Source organism: Falco cherrug, chromosome 1 (genome assembly GCF_023634085.1).
Source record: "Falco cherrug isolate bFalChe1 chromosome 1, bFalChe1.pri, whole genome shotgun sequence".
Lineage (NCBI taxonomy): Eukaryota > Metazoa > Chordata > Aves > Falconiformes > Falconidae > Falco > Falco cherrug.
The window spans coordinates 12,820,073-12,840,943 of NC_073697.1; the positions used below are offsets into that span (position 1 = coordinate 12,820,073).

At 40.7% G+C, this 20,871-nt stretch overlaps 1 protein-coding gene across 3 annotated transcripts; it reads left to right on the forward strand.

The window, feature by feature from the left end:
* The first annotated feature begins 4,361 nt into the window (after positions 1-4,361).
* ELMOD2 (ELMO domain containing 2) lies at positions 4,362-17,013 on the forward strand. Of its 3 annotated transcripts, none has more exons than XM_055696876.1 (9): positions 4,362-4,477; positions 4,679-4,826; positions 5,636-5,664; positions 6,979-7,073; positions 7,838-7,967; positions 8,904-9,037; positions 9,642-9,710; positions 10,844-10,977; positions 15,926-17,013. In XM_055696876.1, exons 2-9 carry the CDS (start codon positions 4,682-4,684, stop codon positions 15,997-15,999), a joined length of 810 nt encoding a protein of 269 aa, XP_055552851.1. In that variant the 5' UTR covers positions 4,362-4,477; positions 4,679-4,681; the 3' UTR covers positions 16,000-17,013. The 3 variants fall into 3 exon arrangements, with proteins under 3 accessions (XP_055552851.1, XP_055552835.1, XP_055552843.1); XM_055696860.1 differs by lacking the exon at positions 15,926-17,013 and adding an exon at positions 11,388-15,384; XM_055696868.1 differs by lacking the exon at positions 15,926-17,013 and adding an exon at positions 11,388-15,384 and having other exon boundaries at positions 8,904-9,022.
* Positions 17,014-20,871: the final 3,858 nt, after the last annotated feature.

Below are 20,871 nucleotides of genomic sequence, written 5' to 3' on the forward strand. Positions count from 1 at the left end.
ATAAAAATATGCTTATATTCTTAATACACAACCTCTTCCCTCCCTTTCTCTATTTGTGTACTTAACAACTACATCTCCTCTTAGACCAAAACCCAAAATCATTTGGAATAGTGTTGTGCAAAGCGAAACAAAACCCTGTAACGCTGGTGTCCAGGCGCAAGCCCGCGGGAGGCCCAATGCGATCGCTGCCTGGTGCATGTGCCACTCTGTATATACTGCCAACAGTGTATCTATGTCCTGTTTTGACAGTTAATCTTAGACTCCCCAAATGGTACTTCGTTGCTCTTGAGAGGTTAGTGTAACCTTCCTGTGTTTGAATGATGATGTGGATGGGTTTACTCCTCTGTTTACTAATGATTTTGAATTATAAATGTTATTATTCATTAATAATGCAGGAGACTGATAGTAGCCTGCATCGCTGTACAAATGGAGAACTAAAAATCTGAGTATGGCTCCATGAATCACTGTGAAACCTTAAGTGAGACCTCACTATTCCTGATCTACACTCCTTCACTCTAAACCTCCCCCTTCCTTCTGTTTCTGACTGTATCATTAATATTTTTACAGACAAATCTTCTTTAAGCTACATTTTGAATACCTATTTGTAATTGTTCATACTAACCAATGTGATTACGACTCAAGTTCTCTCATGCTGTTGCCTCCCCATCGCTGTTTCCCTCTCCAAGCTGACAAACTAAAAGCACTATACTTTTGATGGAAGACCAATGTAGACTTTAGCACATTTGCAGTAAAATAGAGGTTTAGAACTAGGAGTAACAAGTAAGCATTAAATGTGTCACATGTAATGAACAAAATGCCTTTGAATTGACTGGCTGTTGTTTTATCTGTTACGAAGCCAAAGCGAACATGTAAATGATGTGGTCAAGGAAGAAGGCCAATGGAGATAAGAATAACAGAACTCTAACACATGTTCAAATTTAGCTTATTTTCAGAACCAGTAAGAAAAAACCCCAAACCACCACATATTTCCAGAAACTAATAACAAACCTACACACTGTACAGGGAATGTCTGTGGAGACTGCCACTGAATGCATTAGATGTTATTTATTAAGGCTGACTATAAAGCATACACAGTTTACTCAGCCATGCTGCGTTGTGGTGATCATTTACTTAATACTGACTTCTTGGGATAGCGCATTAACTTACTATGAGGTAGTGCATTAAGTGTTCCTAAAAAAAAAAAATATCTAAATACCCAATCACTGAAAATGCCATGAACTTCCACTGCCTTGGGACCTACTTGCAAGCAGGCCCCCTTACTCACTTAATGCTTTCCTAACATCTTCCTCCCAGCGCTCTCTACATATGTTATTTCACATGCTCAAGAACTATGTACAACTGGAATAAGACGTGCAGGGGTTTTGTTGGAGGGTGTGTGTGGCGTGTTAAATGTTTCAGACCAGTTTTGCCTCTCAGCAGCAGACTTTCTGCCATTTTGGCGAACTGATCATCTTTAAAAATACTGTATAGAACATGTTGCTGCATAACCTGTAATACTTAGCCCTAAGCAAGTCATTCAATGGACTAGTTCCATTGAGGTGGCTTGCCTGCAAGAAAAGGGTTTCTAGGCTTGTCTTCATGCTTTGTAGCTGAATGCTAAGATGATTGTGTCACATTTTCGATACTGTTTTCACACATCTCTGTGTAAGCAGGAGTAGAGATAAGAAAGATTAAAATAAATATTTGACAAAATACAGGCTCATGGGTGAAACAAGCAATGGATTATATTGCATGCGGGTTGCAGCTGTCCTTGATCTACAAGGGTACAGGAACAAAGAATAACTACCAGTAACAATAGGTAATAGTTGCTGCCATGGAAAGTTTTCTGACCGTGTAGAGATCCAACTGATATTGCTGGTTCAAGTCCCCTTTTATTTGCTCTGCTCTCACCTAAGAAATATGATTTTAAAAGGTAAACAAAAGATCATTATCTTTCCTCCAACCAAAGTCTCTGTGAAGGTAATATCGGAAGCCAACTACTGAACACAGAAAGAGGAAGCTAGAACTCTTTCTCTCAAGCTACCACTTTATATTTTTGACTGTCCTAATATAATTTATGGATTGACTGAACATGACGATACAGAAGCATCTTGCATGATTCAGGTACTAACAGTTGTGTAAAATCAAACACGCTCACTGTTTTGTGAGTTATAACAAGCTGTAAAAAACCTGTCCAAAACATGTGCTTTAATATTTTTAAATAAATAAATGTAACTGGTTGCAGATTTTACTTTAAAAAACAGATTTAAGTAATGAAAATGTTGTATGAGCAAAAAAAAAAAGTACACAATAGATAAAAACTGGCATCTTTTAAACTCTTGCATTTCAGAAACGCTTTAGAACAAGACCTCAAAAACTGTCAAGCTTACCTCAACAAATCTAATTATAACATAAACAAGTATGGTGCAATGTATTGTCAACACCGGATACTCTACACGTCAGTCCCGGAGACTGGAAGCAAAGAGAACTAAGAAAACAACGATCATGTACTGTATTTATTGTTACGATAAAGTTTAAGATTGTCATAAACCAAAATAGGAAGTGGAACAAATTCCAAAATCTGTAGTAGAAGTTGCCTCGGTTGTCCACAATCCATGCAAAAAGGAATTTCTTTTTAAGTATAAATAACAGGAAAACCTGTATTTGTATTGGTATGAACTCTTTAATCCATTAAAAGATGCAACGGAAAGTGAAACTCTTGAAGCAGTTAGGTTTTATTTTGATATACATCAAGAAAAGTCTCATCAGCTAGAAATGTCCATGCTGTTCGCACAGACCCACACTTTAAGGATGCACCTGCTGGACTTTCTAAGTAATTCCGGTAGCTCATGCTCCTAATGAACTGAGAACAATCCACACGTGGGCATAAGGAAGTGACAGCAAGGACCTGACCACCCTTCCATTGCTGTTACAATTCCTCTGCCTTCCCAACATCAGACTGTTAACACCCCGCTGCTGCTGAAGCCAGGATTCTCCCGAGGACAAACTTTCAGCCTACCTGTGTTTAAACACTGTAGCAGCACCAGTGCTCGGCCAAATGGCCAGATGGGAGGTGTAGCACAGTCTTTTTTCTTGATCTGGATTATTTGCTCAAAGTTGTCTCACATACAAGCTAAGCAGGAGCTGTAGCTTACCCAGGCCTTGCAACGCAGATGAATTTCTTTCTTCTAATTCCTTTTACCAGTTCTTAGGCACTGGATCTTTGATACTTTTTAAAGGTGTTTTTTGTTTTTTGGCTTATGTGTAGGTAACGCGATAGAACCATCACGCCATCCTCTCACCAAGTAAGAATACTTTTTAATAAAGGGAAATATTTATTAGTTTATTTTTGTCCAGCAGCACGCCAATGCTTTAAAATCCAGATTACTTGCTTAAGAAGTTACACTGAAGAAACCAACCACCTGCTGCCTCAACATGCACCGCCTCTCCTCGTGGTTGTGAGGAGCAGGAATCAGATCTGCGAACAACTGAAGCTCACATATCAAGGTTTCCCCCACATGAAACTCTGCACCCCTCCAAAGGGAGGGTGCCAGACGTGTTGGCCCCCCCTCAGAAATCCTCTGTGGGCCACAGGCCACCAGACCTGCTGTGTGGCTTTTGATTCTGTACGAAAGGTGCTTCAATTTCCTCACATCAAAAAAAAAAAAAAAAAAAAAAAAAAAAAAAAAAAAAGTACCAGAATGTGGTCAAGCAAGTCTGTCAGCTGTCTTCCAACCCTCCAAATTTTGCATACAATTCAGAGGAACGGGCACCCCTTCCGCTGCCCTCAGAGGAACTGTTCAACCCATATTTACCAAAACAATCGTTAATTACAACACAAACACAATGGGCGCAGCAACCTGGAACTAAATGAAAGGCTTGGGCTGAACCTCTTCCCTTCAGCCACGGCAAAGCACCCCCCCTTAGAAGCGCCGAGCCCAACTAAATCCCCAACGTCCTTCCCGGTAGCGTTGCCTTCAGCTATAGCGGCACCTTGTATGTATAAATATATATATATGCATAGCAAGGAGCCTTCAGGCACGGTTTTGTGACCACTAAAGGAGCACAAGCGATCCCCAGCCGTTTTGCACGGCGCCGCCAGCAGGCTGGAGGCGGTGGCCAGCGGGACGGCCCGCCGGGCTCAGCCTTGAGGGCCCGGGGCCGGCCTCCGCGGCGCTACCGGGGGCGGCCTGCGCCTGCCCCGGGCTAAGGGGGCAAGAGGCGGCGCTCCCCGAGCTAGGCCGCCCGCTCCCCGCTCGCCCCTCCGCCCGGGGCGGAAGGGCGGTGGCAGAGGGAGGGCGGGGGAGCGGGACGGGGCGCCGTTACGGCTCCCCGAGGAGAGCGCGGCGCGGCCGGTAACGGCCCCCGGCCCCTCCGCACCGGCACTTCCGCCCCGCCATCACTTCCGGGTCGGGGCAGGCCGGCTTCCGGCGGCGGGATGCGGGGGGCGGCTGGGCGCCGCTAGGTCGCCGCCACGGTGGGCGCGGGGCGGCCGTTGGCGGCGCAGGCGGGCGGCGCGGCGCTGAGGGGACGCGGCGCTGAGGGGACGCGGCGCTGAGGGGACGCGGCGCTGAGGGGACGCGGCCGGGCGGCCTTCCCGGAGGGCTCTGGCGGGGGCGGGAGGCGCGGGGGGCGCGGCTGGGGGCGCGGGCGCTGACGCGGGGCTCTCTTCCCGCAGAAGATGCTGGTGCACTTGTGGGGCTTCCTGTACAGCAGCTACGTGCGGTTCTGGCTGAAGTGGCTGTGGAGGCTGCTCACCGGCAAGTGCGAGCTGCAGCGCCTCCTCGACGGCTGCGGGGCGGGGGCGCGGCGGACACTGAGCATAGGTAATGCGGACTACCGGCCGGGGGGGGGCTGTCCTGCCGGCCCGGGGTTGGGGTGGGGGCTACCTCTGGAGAGCTCTTTAGAAACGCCGTGGAAAGCGGGAGGTGGGAAGCGGTGCCTGTCCCCGGCCTGTCCTGGGTCGCTGTGCCCGCCCCGCCTTCCCGCCTATTCCCTGAGGAATTTACCTCAGAGTGCCAGGTTTAGTTCCCTCTGCCCGCTCGCCAGGGTAATTCCAGTTCGCTGCAAAAGGGGGTTCGGAAATCTCAACATTCCCCAAGCTTTGCCTTTGTTTTTACGTGCCTGTTACTAAAAAAAGCCCCGCAGAGCAGACACAGATGCCTGCTGCGGGGGACACGATACACACACACACACGACGAGTGCTTAACTGCACCGCTCTGCTTGATGCAGAATTCTGGTCAAAAATAGTAATTTAAGTATCTACTTATAGTTCTCGCCCTTTGAACAACAGTTTGAGGAAGTGACTTTGCTTCCTTATTGTCTGCAATAAACACAAAAACATTTCTGAGAAAGGAGACGTTCTTCTCTTGACAGCTTTGTACAACTGATGGATGTTTTAAAAAATCCGTCTCCTTTCAGCATTGTACTGGAGGTCGATAAAAGGATCCATGTAAACTAAGACCTTCAGTTACCTGATACCTGTTGATTCTAAGGTGCAGTGATTTTTGATTCATTACATGTATATAAGGGATGCAAAATTTTATACTACCTGCATGCCACAAGAACACCCATTGTCATTGATTTAAAACAACTCAGTTCAATTTAACTCTGACATATTTTTTTTGTATTACAGAACATTCACTGGAATCATCAAAGAGTAAGGTAAAAGATGCTAGAGATTAAACTGTAATTAAACCTTCTTTCAGCATCAGATCCCAGAAAAGAACATGTCCATTTACTTTCTGAGGGTGGAGGAAAGTAGGGGAATAAAAGGCAGAGGGGAGAGAGCAGTGTTTTGGGTTCTGGATGCTAGGGTTAGTCAGGGTTTCTCAGAAATAGCCCCATGTCCCTATTTGCTTCCGTCTCTCTGAAAGATCACCTGCTCTCTAGCAGGAAGTTGGACACGTCGTTAAGAGCTGCTGTTCTTGGAGAGGGTCAGTTCTCCCTGTCACACCGGTCTCTTTTGCTGGTTTTGTAGAAACCAGAAGTGTGATACCGACAAAACAGTTAAACCCAGTGTATGCAACGGTGTCTTGAGTTGTTGAAAAAAAATGTCATGCGAGTTTGCAGGTAGACATTTAACTGACAAGCTCATTCCAGTTGTACTGTAGCAAGTTAGACATAAGCTGACACTTGAAACCCTCAAATTTGTGTGTCTGGAACAAAACTTTTCCTCTTTTGACAGTGAGGTGACTGCATTCTGCCTTTTTGTAGCTGTGATGTTGAGAAAGAACTAGTAACTGCCACAAGCATCTTTGTTGCAGTAGAGCACAGTATGGGTAAATCTTTTAGCATCTCTTAATTAGGTCAAATGTATTAACATTCAATTTTATAAGAGTTAACCTTTTGCTTTACTGAAATGAAGCTGCTTTGGTGTTAGCACGAATTCTGTTAAAGAATGCACTGTAGCCATAAAAAGTTTAGAAGATGAAGTAAAATTGTTGTGATTTTAGGTGGGCACCGTATAATTGTCATTACTAGCGTTTGCCCTTTATTCTAGAAGACTGCAAAAGAGCAGTATCTTACATCAAGTTTGTTTGTTTCACACCAGCATTGAAACCTCAACTCTGTTAGCTCTCCTAATTCTGAAGCATTATTTCCTTGTTGAAGTTTTACCATGTCTGCTCCTCCGTAGCTGTGTTTGTTTCAATTGGATTAGGAAAAACATCTTTCAATTCAGCATTTGAAAGCAAACAAGAACCTGGACTAAGCAACTCTTGAGCTCTTTATTCTTTGTGGGACTTCTGTGTAATCATTGTTTACAGTCTGACAAAGTTATAAATTATGCTTTTATGTAATTAATACCTTTTATATGCGAGTTGAGCCCATTTGTTGTAGACAGTTGCAATAAACTGACAGTTCTCCTTTGATAGTAAAGAATACATACACGCCAGGTATACAGAAGCTGAGAAATAAGAATAAAGTGGATAGATTTCTGCATTCCTTATTAAGCCTTTGACTGTGTTAACTGCCTAGGTTTTAAGAAATGCCGTACATGTTGAGGAAGCTGAAGTAGAGAAGTGTGTGAGAGATGTAATGAAAGAAAAGAAAATTGAACAGAAGGATACAAGGTATGTTTGGAACCCGAACATTAAGTTCTTCATTCCAGACAATTCTGACTTCTTGGCACGTTCTTGCAGTTGCTTAATCTGATAAAATATTTAGGCCATTAAGCACACATCTTTACAATGAAATTAGAAATTAAGGTATGGTTACATCCTCTTGAGTTCTAGAAAATAAATTGTGAAGTTTTACTTGACATGGATTTGGGATAACTGCACCTCTATCTTGTAAGTCCCTTCTGTTACTACTTATTTCTAAGTAATATGATTATTGCATAGGTTGATTACGTGAACTGTATGTAATGGCTTGGATATTGTTTCTGTTCATCAGTATAAGTAATTATGAGTAGCTGAGAGGAAATATTGTCAATAGTCAAAATTTTAAGGTTTGTGAAATGCTTCTTTGAAGCTATAAATATTTCTGACAGTTTCATTTTAAGACTTAGAAAAAGGCTGGGGGTAAGTGAAGGTAAAAAGAGTCAGCATGGTATACGGAGTTTTCTTGTGTCATCACAGATTTTAGCTATTTAGCTTTTTCTTCCATAATTTAAGTGACAGGGCCTGACTGAGTTTTTCTAAGTAAAAATAAGTTCCGTATATTAGTATATTTAACCAGTATGCTTTAGTTTGAAAGATAAATGTAAAGCACTCCTAATTCTAATGTTCAAATTGCATTAAGGTAAGAAAGGTCTTACCTGGTAGTTCAAGCAATAATTTATGGCTGACTACGCCTCTTTAACAGCTTCTGTGTGGTGTTTTTTTAATTATTTCAGGTTTAAGACAAATCTGCATATATCCTTACTGCAGATATCTGGTTATAAAAAACTGTATTTGAATGTGGAAAATCTGAGGAAGGTCCCATATGATTCGGAAAATGAAGAACATGAGGAACAGTTAATTGAGGTAAAAATAATATTTTAAATACAAAAGCTGTTTGTTTGGTTTTTTTCCCCTCCAAGTCCAACAGCTTGATTTATCAGTAGTATTCTTACCAGCTGGCCTATTTAAAGCTCTTTTCTACTTGTGAACTGCTAAGCGATTATTGAAGTGACACATTGAAATGCAACATTAAAGCAAAACAAATTAGTAAACTAGAATTACTTGCTCTGGGATTATTTTATGTGAAATCAGACGTAACAACAAGAAGTAAGTAGGAAAACAATTTTGTAATGGGTCACTGAGGAATCCTAACTAAAGAGATATTTAACCTTATGCACATGTCTAACATTGTAAATGAATAATTACTAAATAAAAAAGACACTAGTGTTTTCTTATATCGCATCCCATCAATGTCAGAGAGGGTAGTCTAATGCTGGAAGATAAACCAATCAGTAATGTATTTTAGGTAAGAATAAATAATAGCAAGCAAATAGCATAATACTGCTTGAGGCTTTTCTCAATAGCTTCTACTGTGCAAATATATTAGCATGTCATTTTCTTAGCATTTCATAATTAACTTGCTACACAAGTCCCAACATTGACACGTTAAGTAAGCATTCACTGAGAATTTGTATTTCGGTTTATAGCTGTCCTGTTAGAAAATGATGCATAAATTAATTTCTGAAGTGAAACAAAGTCTTTGTTTCTTTAGTGTTGATGCAGCGGCTTATGTCTGTGAAGGGGAATTATCGCATTTAATGTTAAATGTAATAATTTTCATAATTGCTGAAATAAGCCATTGTAGCGTGACTCCAGATTGCCACTAACGGAAAAGAACAGCATGCAGATTGTATCCTGTTCCTTGGTGAATGGTTTCTAATGTGCAGCAGCAAGTGTTCTGAATGATGTGACCTGGAATACTTTAGCAGCTGTGCATAACATGGAAGCATATTTGTGCAGCTTTGGAATTTGCTGATGCCTCATGAGAATCTGAAGGCCAGAATCACCAAGCAGTGGTGTGACATTGGCTTCCAAGGTGATGATCCCAAAACAGACTTCAGAGGAATGGGCCTGCTGGGGTTAGTGAATCTGGTGTAAGTGAAAAGAAGTATTTATGTTGTAACTAATTTTCAGTATCTGTGTATTTTCTCTAGTTAGTGTTGTTTCTAATAATGACTGAATAGAAGCAAATGTAAGTGGTAGCTTCTGTACAGCAAAGCCTAGTGTTTTCTAAATAAGTCAACATTTCTGGCAGCTGCACATCTGTAAACGTGGTTGGGTAGAGGCCAACAAGCAAGGGGAACAACAGAAAGTTACCCAAGACACCTTTTTTCTTGTCATATGATAGATTCAGTAGGTTATAACTTAGAAAGTAACATGTCAGAAGCTTAAAAAAATCCTGAATTACTGTAAGGAAAAAAACCACAGGTTTGCATAACTTTGCTAAGCTAATTTGCAGACTGGAATGAACTTCTTATTTGATGTTCAGACACAATGATTTTTTTTTTTTTTTTACTGTATTGGTTCATGCTGAATATAATCTAATTTGCTACCTTCTCCTTGGTTTTCATTTTTTGCCATTTTTCAGTACAGAGTAGTTGTCAGCTTTAAAGCTACATGTTTTTATGTTGAACGCGTTAATATTTTTTCATATGATCTTAAAAAAAAATAACGGAAGATTCTGTTTTACATTGACAGGTATTTCAGTAAGCATTACACTGATGAAGCTCGTCAGATCCTTTCTCGTTCAAATCACCCAAAGCTGGGGTAAGTCACTATAGGACTTTTCCTGGCTTGTTCTGTGCAAGAGCTCATGTGAAGATTGCCAAGTGCATGTCCTGAAAATAAAGAGGAAAATATTTGTGTGTTTTTCCATTAAAGGATGAAAAAAAGGGCCAAAGCAGAAAGGCGTGAAAAACTGAACACAGAAGTAAATTTCAGGCTGGGAATTATGTGCAGCTTTTTTTTTTTTTTTTTTTTTTTCCTCCAGAATAGACTTGTTGGGACAGAAAATACTGCAAAGTATTGGCTCTGGTTAGCACAGTGAACACCTTTAACGTAATTGTTAGCTTTATGTGTAATAAGCTTAGGTTTGATTTAGAAATGAATATTAGTTTTTTGGCCTTTGTACTAATCCTGTGTGGGGATGGTATAGATTATCTCTTATTTGCTAGGTTTCTGTTCTGTAGTAAGCATCTACAAACAGATATTTTGTTGTTCAGCTTTAACTTCATTTCTGAAAACTCTGTGTATTAATACACTTAGCTCATTTTACAGGGAAATATCCTCTAAAACGAGTCCGATACAGAGGGAAGCTGGTAAACCTGTGCCTATCACCTGATCCATCTAGTCCCCAGTTAACTCAGCCACCTACCAAGAATGAGAGGCTTTCGTGACTTCAATTGTAAATCATACTGCCTCACGCAACTAGGTCATGAATAGGATATCCGAGATGTTTAGATCAATTGAATACCCGTATCATTGACACAAATTAATCCCTTTCTTTTTTTCCTGTGCCGTGCAATAGAAAACCAGGGTTTTCCAGCTTGAAGAGGTTGAGATGGCCAGTCCATTTATATTGTAACAAACATTTTTGATGTCAGATTTTTAATATTCCAGCAGATGTAATTATTTCAAATGAGCAGATGGAGGTCAATGTTGATTAGCCTTAGCATCTCATTATTGCCTAATGGAGGCATTTGCCATACTATCGTATAGAAAACTAGCATTTTAAAATAACTTTCTACATGATTGGATGCACCAGGGAATGGAAAGAGTGGTCTGTAGGCCAGAGTCAGCTTGTCCACAAGCACCATCAGAAAAAATTGACTCTACAGTTACCTTAATATAGACCATTTCAGATCCATAAGGTAAAACGTGACCTATGATTGGTGTTGCAGATATTCTTATGCAATAGTTGGAATCAATCTGACAGAAATGGCATACAGCTTACTTAAGAATGGTGCTTTAAAGTCTCATCTGTACAACATGGTCTCTGGATTGCCACAGATGGAGCACTTCCATCAGTTTTACTGTAAGTATCCGTAGCTGCTTTAGTACAGACTGCTCTGGGGAGGCCTGCAACACAGGTTAGGTTTTTTTGAGTGCATTTCTGCTCTTTTCTCATTAGGCAGAGCAAGCTGTTTATCTTCTGGATCAGGTGTTGGAAATGCACCTGGTGCTTATATGTGCTACAGAAATGTGCATTTAAGGGATAAATTTGGGTGGCTTTCTATATATTAGAGACTGCAGTCTGAAAACTCAGTATTTGTAGATAATTTTTTCTTTGTTCATTGTTACAGTGTCCAAAAACCTGCAGTTGACCAGGATGGAATAGCCTCTGTTTTAAGGGATTGAATAGAGTCTAAGGGATCATTCTAAGTCTAGCTAGATCAAGGTAGAAAACTCTGCAGGTCATTTTTGCAGATTTTATTTTCTTCACAGGTTATCTGGTTTATGAGTTTGACAAGTTCTGGTTTGAAGAAGAACCAGAAAGCATTATGCACTTCAACCAGTACAGAGAGAAATTCCATGAAAAAATTAAGGGACTTCTACTGGATTGTGATGTGATACTAACCTTACAAAATACAAAGAAACCTTAACTCCTCTGCAGTCTATGAGGTTCTGCATCACAAATGGAATTATGCATTTGGATGGAAGTTTTGCATGTTTCACCAAAAACTGTTTAATAACAGAATTTTTTTTTTACATTTTAAAAAAATAATCAAAATTCAGTTAAGAAAGCTTGGACAATCAACTTCTGTTTACAGCTCTTTATATGCTATTCTCCAAAGGACAGCTTTTTATAAAAAAAAACAAACACAAAACAACCCACAAACAAAACCCCTAACCAACACACTAACACAAAAACCAACCCACAAATTTGAAGAGCCTCTGAATCACTTGCTTTCACAATTTCTTTAATACTTCTTGGCGCAGGAACATGAAGCAGATATTTATGCTGCATCATGTTTTCCATGAATAGGTTTGACTGTTAATTGTCTTTTAAAAAACTTTTTAAAATTGAAGTTACTCTGCTTTTAGACTTTTTGTGTTCTTGTTCTGTACATGTAGTTGACACTCATCCATGTTAAATTTTTCTGTAACGAAGAGGTCCACAAAGGGGATGTATTAGTTGCTTATTATTTTGGAGGAGAGGCTTAATCCATCAACATACTGACATACTTACTAGAAATTACTTCCAAGGAAGTTGTTTTTTTTTTATCTATGGATTTGTGTCAGCAGATTCCTATGCTTGGAAAAAAGCTTAGTTTGCAAACGAACAAAAAGAACTACAGATCATCAGTGTGAGGATCAGATCCTCAGACTAAAGCTACTCCTAAAAATATTCTTACTGTAAAAATATACAATTCTTTCTGATCTGATTGAATCTGCTCAGGTTGTTTGACTGTCTGTCTGTTGTCAGCCCTTTCTTTTAGCAGCTAATGGAGTATTCTCAGTGGGAAGTACAAGAGAGTTAATTAGCCCTTTTATAAAGTTCACTTGTAAAAACCTTCATTGCAGCTGCAGTTCCTATTTTGTGAAAATAAATCCACACCTGAGTACAAGTCTCTGACAAAGATGTATTTTCCATGGAAGGGATGCAACTGCGATGTGTTGCTTAGTCTTGGCATCCTCAGACAATCTAGTCAATAGGACTTCATATCTATATTGTAACTAATTATTGCTTAGAGTAACTTTAAACAGATTTGGTATGACCATCACTTCATTTTCTAAAACCTACTATTAAATAAGTGCCTTCTGCTTTATTCAATCAGCATTTTTATGATTCTGTAACCAGATCATACCCTTAGAAGCTTGATTTACTTGGGAAAGACTCTTTCAGTATATACCTAAATAGCACACAGTGGCACAAAATTTGTATGCTAACAGAAGCTTTCATGCCTTTTATTTTTTTTAAATCATCTCAGGTAAATTAGTTAACTTCTAGTCAATGACTAATCATGAAGAGATTCCTGAAGAATACAAACACTGAACGCAAGAAGAAAAAAAAAGACAAGCCCCATTTTGTAATGAGTAATGTTACACTACATAAGTATTAAACGTGTTGTTAATAGTATTTAATACAACATCTCCTTGGAGATAATCAAAACCCAACTGGACATGGTCCTAAGCACCTGCTTTAGGTGACCCTGCTTTAGGCAGGGGGTTGGACAAGGTGGTGGTGTCATATCACACATCCAGAGGTGCCTTCCCACCTCAGTAGTTCTGTGAGTTGGTTTTGTGTAACGCGGGGCTTCTTGCACTGCATCCACCCAGTTGCTCTTGAGCCCTTAGGTGTCAGTGGTCTTTTATTTGTGGGAAAGCTCCTGATCAGGGTAGACAGGGTGTGTGTAGGAGGTAATGCACACTGGGTTCTTTTTATGATACGCAAGGTACAAACAAGAGTTAAACAGTTCTCAAGTTCAACACGTGCAGGGTGGAAAAGGGTTAATTTCATCTGTGTTGGGTTGATGCTGCTCTACTAAAAAAAAAAAACAAAACTAATGTTAAGATGCTTGGAGGGAGCATATTTATGGTTATGCCATGGTGTGTAAACTGAACAGCTAAAGTGACTGGATTAGGTACAAAACTGACCGCGGGAAGCCTAGTTCTGCTGCTCTGAGGTACTTGGGTCCTGGAATTCTCACCACTGAAAAAGCTGAGATCCCGTGGAGAGTGTTCTGGGATTTGGGTCGTGCGGCAGAGCTCTGGTTCTCTGACCCTTGTAGATACTGTACTGTACATCCCTAAAATCCGAGGGAGGAAGCGGGAAGCGGACATTCCCCCAGTGGCCGAGAGGTTAGTTGTCTGTTACTTTCTAGCCTCAGCTTCTGTCATGTTTGTCTTCCTTCATTAATAATTGCTTGTAGATTTCCTTTGCAGGTGACATGAGACTGACCTTTTAAATTTCAGAAGCCACCCCAGTATGTTTAGCAGCAGCAGGAAAGGAGATCCCAGTCTCTATTGTCATCTACCGCTTGCTAGCAAGTACCCCCGTGCTAGACTCTGCAACCTTTTTTTGTTTTTTCCCCCGATTTTTGCAACTGTTGCCAAAAAGAAATCTACTCGGTCCTCTTTCCAGCCCCGAAACTTTCACTCTGTTCCTTGTTCAGGAGGAGACCGATGGTTTAATTACTGTTGTGGCTTTTAAAGCCCAACCATCAAGTTTCAGATGTCCTATCACACACCTAAGGTGTTTTAGTGTAGAATGTAGATTAAGACCGATGCGAGATGCATAGTCATTTATTTTTTTTTAAAATCCAAGTGTTAGATGGGAGTAAACTGTGGCAGTATACAAGGAAAAAAAGTAAAGCCAGCCATCATCAGATGAGTGAGATATATGGGAATTAATTAGTTTGCATGTAGTAACTATGGTGAATGTTTATGTTAGGCTCCAATACAACTCCCCAGTAAACAGTTAGGATTTGCATGTAGCTTCCTATGAACAAGTAGCCCGGTCCTGTCTAGGAGTCACTGTGCGTAGGTAGACTAGTACTGGGCATCCCTGTTTTGCCCCAGTGGTAGGCTAATTGTATTATGGTGGTAGCTAGAAAATATATGGAAAAAGGTAAAATTGTGTTTAGGGAAGGGAAGAACGATGTTTTACTAGTCAGTGGTATTTTATACTAACTGTGTTGTAGGGTGACAGTCCTAAGGTTATGGAAGATTCAGAATGGAGGTAGGCCACCTTTCTGCAAGTTGATATAATCAATTTGTTGTTATTTTTATTCTAAGAGTCTTGAAACCTTGGTAAATACTCTTGTTATTTATTAACTGTTGTGTTTTAAAATATGTGTTACTAGAATTCACAAGTACTGTTAGTTTTCTAACTTGCTGCCTCTTTAAAACATTCACTGTGTGAAAGCTTATATGCAATTTAGAAAAAAATAATCTAAAACTGAAGACAACAAGGTGGTTCTCTAAACTTTTTGTTGTTTCCTGTAGCAAATCTTCTAACAAACTACCTCCACTTTTGTTGTTTAGTGTACACTTGAAACATGGTGCCACTCCCTGAACTAATTAGTCTGAAGATAAGTAGAAGTTTGACCACAAGCAAAAGCAAAATCTAGTCTTTTTACTAAGTAAATGCATTGTTTCATAAGTAACCGACTTGGTTGGAAAGCGATTTGAAGATGGTGCTACTTAGGAAGGAAGAAACTGAGAATGTTTTTAAACTGGTTGTGCTTCTGCCATCTGGTACAGCACTGTAAAGAACAGGGCATTTTGTCATTTTGTCCTAAAGGACAATAAATAGGAAAAGGGGCCAATTTTAAGCACCTCAGATGAATAGTTTTGGATTTTTACTCTTTGAAAAAGAAAACAAAAAAAAAAAATGAAAGACACACCCAAAGCCCCAAGCATTCATTTTCCTGATTTTTCATCCTAGTTTAAATAAGAAATATTTTATAAAAAAATATTGTTTAGCCCTTTTTTTTTTTTTTTAAGAAATATTGTGATGAAAAAGTTTGTATTTAGTTAGGTGGGAGTTCAACAGTCAGTATTCTTGAAAATACTTGCTAGTGAATGCGTGGTAAAGGTGTAACCTATTGTTTCTCTGTCATACTTGTTTTGTGTTGCTGTAGTACACGAGCGATCAGTCTCTGGACCGGTGTTTGTTGTACCGGTCTGTATATTGTCTTTCTCTAGGGGAGAAAAAACCCACAGCCCAAGACAGCTCGTGGGCAATTTCTTCTTATCACACTGTGCTTAGATAGCTGCATACTAATAGCAATTTCTGTTTACCACAATATTAAAGCAATAATGTAAACTGTGATGTCTATGTAATAGAAAGATGTTTACAATGGTAGCAAATAATAAAAAAACCCAGTTACTCCAAAATATTGTCAACATTAGTGTGTTATGGCCTGCTAGAAAAACATAACAAGTTCCAGTTAGCCCTGCTCTCAGTTCATGCACGCGCACTGTGATATGGCAGAAAGCTTTATCCCTTCGTATTTTTTTTTTTCCCCCCTCTCCAGCTCTGAGAATTTGCTTAGAGGTCCCTGTGGCTCTCGTACTGGGCTGTGTTTGTGCCTGGGAAAGGCATTATTAGGAAACGGCGCTCCAGCACAAGCTGCTGAAATGGCAGGCAGCAGAACAGCTGTGTCTGTGGAAGCTGAACTGGAAAACACAACAGCTGCAACAAAGGCTAGCTGGCTCACATCTTCTAGTTTGTAAATAGTCATCCATGACACGTGCCTTAAATCAAACACCAGAAGAAAGGAGTAAGATCTAAATCTGACAGATCCATACAAAAAGTGTTGGCTTTTAACTCTCAAGATTAGTGTGATACCACAGGAAAACATGCTTACATGCAAGTCCACTTGAAATCTTACATCTGTTGTAACAGGATACGGTGCAATCAGAAACTCCGAGCTCGACACACGTTACAAATGTGTGTTACGGCCTAATTTAACTCTCACTCCCCTGACCTTTCTCAACCTGTTATTCCTGATGGAAGCCACAGCTGCAGAGTGTGGCACACGCCAAAGGTGAGAGCAAAGGTGCCCTGCTTTGCAAGCTGAGGGGTGTCTCCGTCCATCTTCTCACTTTGTCTTACACCTGACCTGAAGGGTGGTGGCATCCCTTGCTTCAAATTCTTATGGTTCGTGCCATGGAAAGCAGACCTTACTTCCTTGATGTATAGCATATATTAAAAGCATGTTGTGTTGGAAGGAGGCAGAGTAGTTTTGCTGAGTTTCTTTAGCCAGAGCACTACGTTGCTCTCTTTAGTGATGGACCAGAGTTTTGATTATGGAATGTAAAAGAATATTACACAGGTAGGCTGCCATGCTCTGCTGCAAGCGGTAAAGATTATTACTGCTTTACTTCAGTTGCTTTTGAAATCCTTGCTTTAAAAAAACCCACAAAACCCACAGAAAACCAACCAAACCCAATCAACCCCCCCCCCCAAAAAAACAACAAGGGTTTTGTTTGAAGGACCTGGAAGTTAACTCTTGGAGTTAACTGGAAATGCAGATATTTTTTTTCAGGAGTGCGAAACTCCAGGAACAAGACTGAAAGTTGGGGAAGAACTCTGGAGAACTTCTCTGGAGAAAGAAAGAGAAACCCTGATGAGTTTTAGTGTTCGGGTTTTGGTTTTTGTTGTTTTTTTGTTTTAAACCAAGAGACTATTTTTACCTTTGTCATTTCTACCATGCCTTCATCTCCATATAAGCTACATTAAATAATTTACTCGTTTTTTCAGTTCCATTTGATTTCTCAGGTAGCCTTTGTTTCTGCCTCTGAATTTTAGGCCAAACACATCTATTAACATACCAGAATACCACTACATGAGAACAAGATGTCACCTGTAGTCATTTTTATTTCTTTGGAAGCACACAACAGGCCCTGCACTATAGAAACATCCCACTCCTCCAAACCCCGAATGCCAAGTTGGTCAGTTACGCAAATACCAGTTATTTTAGAGAACAGGATGAGGACGCAGCTATGCAGGAAATATAAGCAGAGATATTGAAGACTGCAGAAAAGAGAAAACCAGAGTTAAATTCCCTTCTGATGCGACATGCTGCGTGCGAGACGTTATCTGCCACCATTTATTGGGAGCATCTTGCACTGCAGTTGAGTGCACTGCGCTGTATTTCCATCCCTTGCATTCCCAGCACTGAAACACTCGTAGCAGCAACACTGCGACTACCAGCTTGTGTCACGATTCTGTTACTAGCCATGTTCCAATGTAGCATTCACTGCCACAGTTTTGTTCTAATTATTTGCTGTTGGGCTAATCCATATTTTCACTATTGACTAAATCCGCATTCTAAATGTGCATCAAAAGACACAGTTCCCACTTGAAGTATATAACATCTGACTCAAGACTATCTTCTAGCGGAAAGAAACAGAGATAGCATAAAAGAAATGTTTTTTTCCCAACCAGAGGATGAGGCACAGTAATAGATGCGACTGCTTTGCTTTCGTTCTTGCTTTAACGTTACACCTCAGTATGTATCTAAACTGGTGAGCGCTAGTCACGGCCCAGCCTTCTCCCACAGCATCAGGTGTTGATGCCAGGGTCCGAAGGACGGCCCCAGGTGCTGGAGCCTCATGCTTTAGCTAAGCAAAAGGCTGAGGCACACTCCACCAGAGGCTGAGCTAACCTACCAACCCATATGCTATTCCTCAGTATTTTCCTCTCTTTTTTTTCCAGCTGTTTTAGTCTTAAGCCCAACTAGTCCGTTTGTCTTACAAAAACATATACAACAGCACAACAGCATCCAGTATTTTTTGCAGTTAACATTTCATTTCTGATAAAAAGCATCTTCTAGCTACAGCGTACCTCATTATTAATGAATTATCAGGAACTGGAACAGACAAAGAGATGATGGTTAAGTCAGTCACAGGGATGCCAGAAGTTTGGAGAGTAACAGCACTGGAAGTCATCACCGCGCGTACAACCCAAGTTGGTGGGACCATGGCAAGGGCGAGCTGTGCTCCCTGCCTGTAATAAATACACCGGTACCGCCACAGCTGCCTTCTCTGAGCTGCTGCTTTTTCCATTTGGGAGGCTGTGGGTTTACAGTGCTTACGCACCAGCTTCATTTTGATGCCCTGAGCACCCTGATGGAATCTGGCCTCTTTGCAACAGTTTCTTGGTTTCTGGATCGCACCAGATTCAGATTGCGCCAGACTGCACCATGACCTACTGTTGTGAGACCCAGTTACCACAGTTTCAAAACGCTGCCACAACATTAAAGATAAGTAATGAAGACCCTCTGACAGGGACCAGGCACAGCTTCCCAAAGAGAAGCACCACCTCTTTGCGTGACCATCTGCGTTAAGGCTACACCATTCTCCCACAGCCCCACCATACATACCATACCAGCCTCTGCCATCTTAATTTACGATACAACACCTGACATACGGCACCTACTGTAACGGAAGCTCCAGCATCGCTGTGTAAGAACTCCTGAGGTGCTTTTCTCTTTACAATAGTTTGGATGTCAAATTTTCAGTAGGTTTAATATAACATAACAAACTTTCTGTCTGCTTTTCCAAAACTCATGTCGGAAACCTTTAGAAGTCTTGAACACAACCTTCAGCTCTAACATCACCTAAAATGCAGGGACTATAAGATGCTATAACAAAGAAAGTAAGTACCATCAATCAGCATATGAGTAAGTTGAAAGACAGATTGGAAGAAAACGAGAAGAATGCTTATGGCTTTTTTTTTTTTTTTTTACCTAGAGTAAACTCCATAAAATAACCTCCCACTGCTCCATCATCAACTGTCTGTCTCTCGGCAGGCAGCACCCTGTTGCCACCAGGCTCCTACCAAGCTAGAAAAGCAGCTCCGGTCAGTGCCCAGTCAAAGATCTCAGCTGTGAAAAGGAAGCTTTTCCTTTTATTTCCGTCCCAGCTTTGAGACGAACAGCCCTAACTAAACTCTACAGTTCACAGATTAAAGAGACTCCATCTCAAAGCACACAAAGAACAAGACATAGGCGCTTCTAAAGCCATACCAACTTGTGTTTAAGTAGCACCCCTATACACAGAAGTAAAACTTGAAAAACTTACTCATTTTCTCGAAGGTTTCACATCACTGTATGCTGTCGCTTGAACTGTAGCTTTCTTCTCATCAGCTCCCACCCAGCTACTGAAAAACAGGTCACAGCAGATCTTGTCATCAAATAGGCAACAGCCAGGTGGCCATTTGGTGTGGCCCTAATGAGGCGAGCCGCCTCACCCCCAAAAAATCTGGAGAAAATCAGCTCACCCAGCTGCTACCTATAGCAAAGCCATTCTTTAAGATGACCTGGCTTACACTCAGGAGCTTTGTTGACACGCTCAGGAAGGTAAGGAAGGCTCCTGGAGCAAAACAAAAAGCAGATACCTTGTAAAACAGCTCCTGTTATACCAGAGATCCACTTGTGGATGTCTCTTTTTGTTACAGCAGAATAATTTTCATGATACCGTGGTACCCCCAGCCCTGTGGGTGGGGTGTGAAGCAAAGCTGGCAGGCCCTTCGAAGACAGATGTTTTTCGTTTGTGCGTCTCTAGGGGTGTGTGGAAGAATGCTGATAGGCTTAAACGTACTTTGCAGTGACATGTTAGTGTGACAGATGTTTAAAAGAGAAATATTTTAGGTATTCTGCAAACTTTAAAAGGTCAACAGGCTGCTTAAGGATGCAAACCCTTAGGGCTGAAGACTTCTGTGATGACTTATTCAGCTGCCAGGCATTACAATAAAGCACCCTGCTCTGGCCTCAGCATCTTAAGTTAAAACAAAGTCATATTCTTCAAAATGGTGCTTATGGCTTCAAATTAATGTCATTATTTGATAAAGATATAAACCAATCTGCATAGTCTCATATGCAGAAAGACTATTGCTTTTTCATACTGTTACATATATTCTACATATAGCTAAATTATAAAGAACTCTACTCCCAACAAAAGGGGGAAAAAAATCAACAGTAAACTGACTGAGGCAAGGGATATACGAGCAGTGCTCTGAAATCAACAGTCGTGTTTTGCAAATTAACTTTATATGCACACAAACAGATGGTAAGCTTCAAAAATGTAATTCACTGAGTAGAGCACCATCCATGTCTGTTCTGTCACTGCCATGGTTTCAGGCTGACATCTCAGCTTACCAGTACCCTGTAAAAAAATACATTCAGATATTTAAAGCTTTAAAAGCATGCCTAGTGAGCTACAGCCAAGCATAGATGGGTCATAAAATATCTGGAGTCTTAAAAAGTAATTACAACTGTTGTCACCAAATGTGAGCATAGCAGGGAAAACTTTAATGAAATTGGGTAGTGTGAGAGAAGCTTGCACGGGTTGCTGACTGCAGATGAAATTAAACACATTCAAGTGTTAAAACCAGGCATGGAAACAACAAAATGTTTTTGTTCTGAAACCTGGTGTTGAAGATCCAAAGTCATTTGTCTGTGTAATAAATCACAAT